Source organism: Gekko japonicus, unplaced genomic scaffold (genome assembly GCF_001447785.1).
Source record: "Gekko japonicus isolate JY-2015 unplaced genomic scaffold, Gekko_japonicus_V1.1 scaffold1973, whole genome shotgun sequence".
NCBI lineage: Eukaryota > Metazoa > Chordata > Lepidosauria > Squamata > Gekkonidae > Gekko > Gekko japonicus.
This window is the reverse complement of record NW_015164250.1, coordinates 177,458-187,754: the sequence shown is the minus strand read 5'-3', so window position 1 is coordinate 187,754 and position 10,297 is coordinate 177,458. Positions and strand designations below refer to the sequence as shown.

Here is a 10,297-nt window from a genome sequence, read left to right as displayed (position 1 = left end):
TCTGTGGGTGGAGCAGGGAACAAAAAAAGAGAGAAAGTCAGTTCATGCAGTCCCAGGCATCAAAACTGTCACCGTTGGCTGACTGGATTAAATTAATAGCAATTTTTTAAAAGGCCAGATATTATAAGGATGTAGCAAGATCATGCAGTAGTTCTTTTAAGGGCTTGGTTGTTACTAGGGGAAAAGCCAAGTAGCAAAAAAATTATTCCTATTAATCTAGTATTACTGACAGTCTCTTGATCACCTGGGATAAGAGTCATTGTAAATTAATCTCTCATGTTTTGCATGTTGGCCTCAGTAGTAATAAGCCGGCTGGTAAAGAAGGCTGGTCAAAGCATAGTGTAAAAAAATGGGGAGACAGACATACTGATCTGAGTTAACTGACAAAGCACAGGTCCTGAGCTAAGAAGCAGTAATTCACTACAGTAGCAGCAGCATCTTATGATGTCAATATCTCCAAATGTGTTTGTATTATTTTATAATTCAGAACCTAAAAAGGTTAGTCAAGAATAGAAGAGGGCCAACTCTTAAAATCTAACTATGAAACCTAAAAAATATACCTGTATTTATTAAACACAAATTAAAATAACGAATAAGGGCCCATTCATACCTCATATACAAATGTAAAAACATACAAAGGCTGATGAAATAGACCTAACGCGTTTCGGCCTTTACAGTTTTAACTTAAGAAACATTTCATTGGGAACATTTGGCTGTACAAGCTCAGGAGAATATATAAGTTGACCAGAGAGAAGTACCACTGGACATGTGATTGCACTGGAGGTTTAACATAAGAACATAAGAGATGCCAATGTTGGATCAGACCAAAGGCCCATCTAGTCCAACACTCTGTATCACACAGTGGCCAGAAATACCAGTGCCATCAGGAGGTCCACCAGTGGGGCCAGGACATTAGAAGCCCTTCATTTGTATTTTTGTATTTCTCTTCTTTGCCCAGTGGTTAAACTTTGGAACAATTGTTTTCTGATCTTTATTTTATATTCTGTATATGTATGATTGTATACATTTTTACATATCAGCCAACATGTTCTATTTGTATTAGACCTCTGAGGAAGGCCTGTAAAGGCCGAAACGTCTTTAATTTGTGTTTAATAAATACATGTATATTTTTAAGGTTTCATAATTAGATTTTAAGAGTTGGCCCTCTTCTATTCTTGACTAACCTTTTTAGGTTCTGAATTCTAGGTTTTAGGTTCAGTCTTTTTTCCCTTTTCCCTTTTTTGTCCTTACTGTATTATTTTATAACCTTTAAGCTTCATGTAGGTGAAATCATGAATAAAATAAGTAGTTTGGAGAGTGTTTACTGGAGAGAATCCTTTATACTTTGTCTAAATTCTATACAGTCTTGGTAGAAGGCACTGGATCATGAATTAAGTTCAAGCGTTGGGTCTTTTTTTAATCTAAAGGTTCCTTATTTTCTTTAAGCCTCCTTTTCAGAGGAAAAAATGTAAAAGTTGCACAAATAAATATGACTCTGTAAAGGTTGGCTGGAATTTAGAAAGTGTGCTAACACTTGGTTTTGTGATCAGTCAAGAGCTGGCTTATTCTTCTTTGGTGACATTTGTTGTTGTTGTTGTTCAGTCCCACAGTCGAGTCCAACTCTTCGCGACCCCATTGGTGACATTAGAGGAGGGCAAAGCATTTTTGGAAAACAGTTAATGCCCTTTCAGAGGAACTTGAGTACATAGTTCAAGGTTCAATTGAGCTGTTGTTACTTAACTACATAGGTGGCTACTATTCCACAAAAATGGAATACTTTTGTGCTTTGCCTTATAACAATGGTGAGACTCACCTTTGCAAAATGCTGGAAACTGAAAAAATCCCCACAAAAGACTGGCTTTTAAGAACGAGGGAAACATTTGTTCAGTGGGTTTAGGCATGCAGTGGAGATGTTTCCTTAGCTGCATAGGTTCTCAAAACATTGGGAAGTGGGGCAGGAGAGATGTTGCAAAATACCATAAAAGGGAAGAAGGTAAAGGACCACTAGGTTGCTGGGAGGGATTGTTACCTTTCCTCCCCCCACTCCCAATAAATTCTGTAACAGCAACACCTGGGGACACAACTGGGTTTTTGCACAAGCTAAGTAAACTACAGGTTGAGGCTTCAAATTACGAGAGAGCTCTAAATAAAAAAAATAAAGATTACTAGATTACCACTGGGTGGTAATGTTCTTAAACTTGACAAACCTTAGTGCCTCATTAGATCTTAAACCACTTCCTACTTAAAATATTTCTCAGGTCCTTAAACCAAACAAGGAGCCAAACAGCAGAACTTCTGGGGAGCGAGCAGATGAGCTGAACAGAAAGGGGGGCTCTACTGGTAGCAGGAGCTCCTTTGCATATTAGGCCAAACCCCCCCTAGTGTAGCCAATCCTCCAAGAGCTTACAGAGCTCTTCTTACTGGGGCTACTGTAAGCTCTTGGAGGATTGGCTACACTAGGGGTGTGTGGCCTAATATGCAAAGGAGCTCCTACTACCAGTAGAGCCCCCCCCTATATATAGGGGGTGGTGGTAGAGCCCTGCTCAGATGACGTTTTCAACAGCCAAACAGCCAAACCATAGGTTCTCACACACAGGGACGGAATGAGGAAGATAAAGTTTAGCTTGAAGAGGAGACAACTGAGAAGTGATATGACAGCCATCTTCAAGTACTTGAGGGGCTGTCGTATAGAGGATGGTACAGTGTTGTTTTCTGTTGCTCCAGATGGTCGTTACAGAATCAACAGGTTGAAATTAAATGGAAAGAGTTTTCAGCCAAACATTAGAATTTCCTGACAAAGCAGTTCCTCAGTGGAAGAGGCTTCCTTGGGAGGTGGTGGGCTCTCCTCTTTTGGAGGTGTTTAAGCAGAGGCTAGATGGCCATCTGACAGCCATGCTGATTCTGTGAGTTTAGGCAGATTCTGAGAGGGCAGGCAGGAATGGATGACCCAGTACTAAACTCTTGTGGTCCTTTTTGGTATGCCCAGGGTAATGCCAATTGCCACTTTGGGGTCAGGAAGGAATTTTCCTCCAGGCCAGATTGGCCGAGGGATTCGGGGGAGTGAGGAGGGAAGGTAGTTGTGAACTTCCTGCATTGTGCAGAGGGTTGGACTAGATGACCCCTGGGGTGCCTTCAAGCTCTATGTTTCTATGTCCACACATTCACCCATCAAACATGTGTTATGTGGCTACGGGCTGTAATCCTGCTGGTATGCACATTTTGCACTTAGAGAGAATACAGCCTCCCACAAGCAACATTGGCTTCTTATTCGAACTAGTTTGCTTTTACATTCTCACTACAAGTGGTGGTGGGGGAGCCAAATCATGGATGGTTTTACACTATTGGATGAGAAGAGAGGCTTGGCAGAACAGATGGGAGACAAATGCGCCATCCAAATCCTGTTACCTTTCTCAAAAGCTTTGGTAAACAACTCACCCGTTACCAATATTTGCAATAACCAGGAATCTAGCACCAATTCAAAGACTAAGACAATTGTATTCTCACACACACTTTCATGGCCTACTCCATGAGAATTTTTTTAAAAATAATTCTTCCATAGTCAAGAACTCCTTAGAATCTTCTGTCTAAATTCACTACAAACCTTCCGGGTAGCCTTGAATGCACCAATATTTACTGGAGCTTAGTGAAGGATTGCCAAAAGGGATCTGAAGCAGCATTTTTTGGCTCACTCAATCTCGCCCTCTCTCACACTCACACAAAGTGGAATGACTGGTGCATGGCAAGACCAGCCATGACTGGTGCATGGCAAGATCTCCCAAGAATGTTAAGCGGGTGGATCTGAGCAGTTCTGGAGGAAAACCACGAAATCACCTGTTCCCCAAATCCTAACGCAAGCTAGCCTAGGACCTCAGCACCAGCGTATTAACGCAGCTGCCCAATATCCTGAAACTCTCTCAAGAACTCATAATCATCAAGCCAGTCTCAGGAATTAGCAAGTGCCACTTATAAAATATGACTGCCCGGGATTCTTAAAAGCAAAGCACCCGGGACAATTGTCTTCAGGCAGACTCAATCCCACCACCCACTTTCACTCTATAGACATTTCCTCCACCTCCTCCTTCCCTGGCTTCTCTCCTACCCCGTAACTACCTGGACAACCCGTTACTCCTTTCCTGCTGCTACTCCGTTCCCAGTCTTCAGAGATGACTTTAATTTAGATAATGTTTACGCTGATCTTAGCCAAAAGGCCGAGAAGCGATACATTGGAGTTAGTTCCAGAGGGTAGTCGTGTTGGTCTGCAGTTGAGTCAATTCAAGTCCAACAGCACTTTAGAGACCAGCAAAGATTTTCAGGGCACAACCTGATGGCACTTAATGCACGCCATCTTTCAAGAGTCAACACTCCCTCTGTCCGATACCAGACACTTTGTCAGGTGTCTGATGAAGGCAGCTTTGACTCTCCAAAGCTTATACCACCCCCAAAAAAACAAATCTTGTTGATCGCTAAGGTGCAACTGGACTCAAATCCACCAGTTATACTGGAATTGTGCAGGCACACCATCCTCAGAATCACACTGAGGTGAGGAGCAGGAAAGGTACAGCAGCTAATTCCCGAGAGCAGCAATCAGAGCGCAGCCATGTTTCTTAGCCAGGGAACCATTTCCAGCCAGTTCTGACATGCCAGACTGGACTACAGCAATGCGTGCGAGGGAAAATGGAGGAACACATTCTACAAAACGTTGCGGGGTGGGGAGAACACTGCTTCCGCTTCCGGGTGCTCTCGTCCTCATGGGCACTATTCACAATTCACGGGGCCAACCTAACTTTAAATTCTAGGACCATCCTAACATTTAAAACAGGTTCCAAAGCTACATAGTCCTGAGGTAGGATTCACATGACATCTTCAATTATGCCTGTTCCAGTGGGGCATAATTAGTATGAACTAATTTCAAGTTCAGTTCACTTGCTTTTGCTCTTTCCTATACTGTAAAATAACACGCCCACAGTGCAATTCTAAACAGAGTGACATTGGCCGAATCTGCATTTGTCTTTCCCACCGGTGTCCCAGCCTTCAAAAAAGCTGTCTACATTAAACCCACTGAAGCCACTGTTAATTTCAAGAGGGACTAGAGTACATTCCTTACAAGTATTTTAATTGGGGGGGGAAGAGAATCATAATATAGAGTTGTAAATTATATGGAGAAAATGGATGCTCATAAGAACATAAGAGATGCCAATGTTGGATCAGGCCAAAGGCCCATCCAGTCCAACACTCTGTATCACACAGTGGCCAGAAATACCAGTGCCATCAGGAGGTCCACCAGTGGGGCCAGGACATTTGAAGCCCTCCCACTGTTGACCCCCCCCCCCCAAGCACCAAGAAGACAGAGCATCACTTTCCCCAGAGCCCCTATCTATACCTTGTGGCTAATAGCCACTGATGGACCTCTGCTCCATATGCTTATCTAATTCCCTTTTGAAGCCGTCCATGCTTGTAGCCACCACCACTTCCTGTGGCAGTGAATTCCAAGTGTTAATCACTCTTTGGGTCAAGATGTCCCCAATAAAGTATACTCAGGACTGACTAAATATTTGTTCACCAGCACAAATTTTGAAACTAGCCAGCATCAGAAGCAGAAAGCGATGGCCACTGGCTTTAAAAGGGGATTATACAAATTCATGAAGGACAGACTATGTTCATGGCCTGGTAGAACTTCCATGTCCAGAAGCAGCACACCTTAGAATACCGGCAGCTGCTGAGGCTAAAACACAAGGAAAGCTATTACTTTTGTTCTGTTTCCAGAAACACTGGGATGGCAACTGTTGGGAAAGGATGATTAACTAGATGGACTTTGGTCTGATCCGACAGAGCTCTTCCTATCTAGTAACACTTGGTAGCAGTAGGAACAGTCAGCTTAATATCTAAACAGTAGTTCTGGGGCTCAAACTTGCCTGGGTGGAACAGCAAGTCATCCAAGAGAGGCAAAATACAGAATAAATGATCATCATAATGTCCCATCCATACTGTATGTACCATTCTGGTCACCATATTCCAAAAAAATTAGAAAGGGCCAACAGTATGGTCTCTGAATTTTACAGTCAAACAAGGAAAGCCTGATTAAATCCCCTTTACCACTTTAAGAGATGGCCTTGAGAAAATTATTCTCACAGCCTCCATTGATCCCCCTGTGAAAAGAATATATTGAACTAGAAACTTTGCAGGGCTATTTTGAGGCTGTTACCAACCTCCAAAGGAAGTTTAGAAAACTTATTGAGGGCCAAAAGTTAAAAACATAAGTGTACCAAAGAGTGTTTATTACAAAAACATATAAAAACCTAGTAGGGGCCCAAAAAGGATACTGTATGACCTGACCTGACGCATTTTGGCTCACAAGAGCCTTCTTCAGAGGTCAAATAGTGCAAAATGCAACAAGCAACAGAGTCCCTGTAACATATGTAAGGCAATTAACAATAAATAAGATAGGATCAAAATTGGAATGTTCCAATATGGAATTGAATGACACACCAAAAAGTTTCTATTTGGGGCCACAAATATATCTGGCCTTGTGTCACAAGTAGTTGTATATACTGGAAATAATATGTACCTTCCAGTTTAGGTCCTAAGAGTGCAAATAAAATTGCCTTGTCAGGGACAATGTGCCATCAATATGTAACAGACAGTTCACACCTTAACACTAAAAAAAAAAAAGATGAGTAACTGCATCAGATCAGCATTCACCCTAACCTCCCCTGCTTTCCTGTGTTTCAGACTCCTAAGCTTCATGGTGCAGAGTCCTGTCTTCTTCTATGTTAATTATGTTTTTTCTCTGTTAAAGACATCATAAACTGATTAAAGTATTTTCTTTTTTACTTCATTTATACCCCACTTTTCTCCTCAGTGGGGACCCAAAAGAGCTTACAACCTTCTTCTCTCCTCTGTTTTATCTTCACAACAGCCTTATGAGGTAGGCTAGGCTGAGAGTATCTGACTGGCCCAAGGCTGCCCAGAAAGCTTCCCTGGCAGAGTGGGGGGTTCAAACCTGGGCTTCCCCGATCCTAGTCTGACACTCTAACTACTTTTCCATCGTTGTCATCCACCCCCACAGCCAGCCAATGTAGTAGAGCAGTGGTTCTCAACCTGTGGGTCGCGACCACTTTGGGGGTCGAACGACCCTTTCACAGGGGTCGCCTAAGACCATCGGAAAATTTGTAACAATGAAAATACATCCTGCATATCAGATATTTACATTATGATTCATAACAGTAGCAAAATTACAGTTATGAAGTAGCAACGAAAATAATTTTATGGTTGGGGGGGTCACCACAACATGAGGAACTGTATTAAAGGGTCACGGCATTAGGAAGGTTGAGAGCCACTGTAGTAGAGCATAATAATCCCCATTTCCTGAGGGGCAAAAATCAGTCTGAATGAATGACTACATACATCCCTACAGGGCTCTGGAACAGACTATCACTGCAGCATTACAAAGGTCGAAAACTACACCTGATGAAGTTCTGCCCTCTACAGCTTTCTTAGCTAATATGCGTACACCTGCAGTATCAGATACTGGAACCCAGGAGAGGAAGAAGCCATCCATCATCCAAGATGTCATGTCGCGACTTGGTTTGCCTCAGCACTGAATAGTATCATAAGAGTCTTCTAGGGTTCCAGTTCCAATAATTCTTATTTGCAAAAGGTGCTTATTAAAACATTTCTTTCTTTTTGTTTGTTTGGTAAATTTTATTTAACAATTTTCCACTTAATTATCGTTTACAAATATTCATCCTTCCATACATTTGAGCCTAAATTTTCCATATTTTGTGAATCTAGTTATACAAGCTTCTCCATCTTTCAATAAATACATTTTCATCTTTCCTTGAAGAATCAAACTTAATTTGTCCATTTCTGCTACTTCCATCAATTTACACAGTATTTCTTCTCTTGTGGGGAGTTTATCTTGTTTCCAATATCTAGCCAACAGTATCCTTGCAGTAGTTAATATATATGTTAATAGATATTTTTCATTTTGTTTATAATTCTCCGGTATCATATTCAATAAAGCTATTTCAGGAGTTAGAACCAAATTTACATTCATAACATCTAAGATTATCTTTTGTGTCATTTTCCAGTATGCAGCTGTTTTTGCACAACGCCACCACATATGATAGAACGTACCCACGGGTTTTTTTACATTTCCAACATATATTAGATATTGTTGGGTAACATTTAGCTATCTTATCTGGAGACCAATACCATCAGTGAAAGACTTTATAGATATTTTCCGTATAGTTAACCGCTCTCATATATTTCAATATTTGCCATGTAGTTGCCAGTGTTTCCTCTAAGCTGAGTTAGTGTGAGCTAGCTCATAGTTTTTTAGCCTCCAGCTCACACATGTTTGCCTTAGCTCAGGAAGGATGGCTCCAGAGCACACTAATTTATGCAGCAGCCAAATCACGCTCGCAACTTTAATGCCAGCAGCTCACAAAGTAGAATTTCTGCTCACAAGACTCCACAGCTTAGAGGGCGCATTAGTTGCCCATTGTTCTATCGTGTGTCCTATATCTTTCATCCATGCTATCATCGTTGAGGTAACCCTTTCATTTAGTAAATATTCTTCTAGTAAAAATATATATATATTTTCTGGATCTTTTTATCGCTTGTTGAAAGCCAGATCTTGTCCAACTGTGTTTTAACTTCTTGAAATCCTACTATGACATCTTCAGCATACCTAGATTTGAGTTGCATATCCATCCACCAAGTTAATTTTATTTTATATACTTTTGATAGGATTTCTTCTGGTCTTAATTAAAACATTTTGTTGGGTATTACAAGTTACCCAACACATTTCTATCTCTTCTTTTCCTCTGGCTCAAGGCATTTAAAAACACTAATTAAGACAAATGATAAACCCCAAGTTCCCCTCCCCCAGAACACACCCCACACTGACAACCCCATGAAGTACGTTAAATGAGGAGAGGAGAGATAGCAGATCACCCTTGGGCACCCAAAAAAGTTACCTGATTTAAACAGGGGTTTAGGTTCCAGGCTTGTGAATACAGGTCTAGCATTCTATCCCCTAACCCTGTCTTTCCTCCAGATTTCATTACCAATCCTTGATAAACCTAGAAACTTCTTCAAGCCAGCCTGAGAACAACATAGCTGCCTTGCAAACAATGTTCTGCAGCGGTACAGAAAAGCTGTCAAATACAAATTAAACAGTCCAGTTCTACAAGCTTCACTGCCTAAAGAACACGTGTTCACGCTGAACAGAAAAAACAAACAGACTGAAGCCGGGGACACACGTTGCTACAGACCATCATTGGCACAGACCTCTTAATGACATTGTGGGAGGAAAGCTTTGGGTACCAAAAGTCTCCATGAGAAGTGGGCTACTCCACACCCAGCGAGGACAGTGTCCCAGGAAAGGTCTCAAAACATTGATAAAGTCACAGGAGAGGCCCTTGGAGGTCCTCCGCCCTTCCCACCACAACTTCCTTACCTCATCTCCGCTGCCCAGTTCTTCTTTGACTTCTCCAGAGACTATGACCTCCACAGGACTCCTGCTGCTATTGCTTCGAGGGCTGCTGTCAGCACTGCCAACCTTCTCAGGCTGCCTGGCAGGGCTGCTGGGAGGCTGGATTTCATAGCCAGGTGACACAGTCTCCCGGCTGTTGCCAGGTGCTGCCGCCCGGGCTAAGGTGGGAGTGGGGGGCACAAGACAGCCTCCTGCCCAGGGTTGTCCATAGTACGGCTCCAGCTGGTCACAGTCTTGTTCCACCTTGATGTCAAGCTTCGGGCCTGGGCAGGCCTCCCCAGACTGAGTGACCCCATAGGGGCCCATCACCACCCCGGGATGGTGAACCCAGGCCTCGCCAGCGGTCGGGATAGGGTACCAGACTCTGGGAGCATCTCCTCCGCCGGGGACAGATTCCATCACCCCTCCCTGCGGCCCATAGTCAGGCTTAAATCCATAGCCCTGTCCAGGAGTGGCCCCATTGAAGGCTTCAGGCAAGAAGCCCCCAGCAGTTTCGTGATGGGGGACAGCGGGAAGGTTGTTCAGATGGAGGCTCTGGACGGGGAAGGGGTACGGGCGCCCCCGTTCTCGACCCAAGTGCCCCGCCATGGCGACAGAGAGACAGTGGGGCCCCCTCTCTCGGCCCAGGGGCCCGGCCAGGGCGAGAGAGAGAGAGAGAGAGAGAGAGAGAGAGAGAGAGAGAGAGAGGCAGCCCAGGAGTCTAGAAAGCAGAGCACACACCTGACGCACAAATCGAAATGGAAGAAGAGAGGGGAGACCCAAGCGCGCACGCACACACACCCCTGCAAAAAGTGGCAG

The 10,297-nt window shown here is 43.2% G+C and overlaps 1 protein-coding gene across 1 annotated transcript in view; it reads right to left on the bottom strand.

Moving 5' to 3' along the window:
* POU5F1 (POU class 5 homeobox 1) overlaps positions 1-10,087 on the bottom strand; it is a 25,632-nt gene extending 15,545 nt beyond the window's left edge. Inside the window, exon 1 of the mRNA XM_015408655.1 lies at positions 9,464-10,087. Coding sequence (XP_015264141.1) covers positions 9,464-10,087 — 624 coding nt within the window. The remainder of the gene's footprint in view (positions 1-9,463) is intronic.
* Between the last annotated feature and the right edge of the window lie 210 nt (positions 10,088-10,297).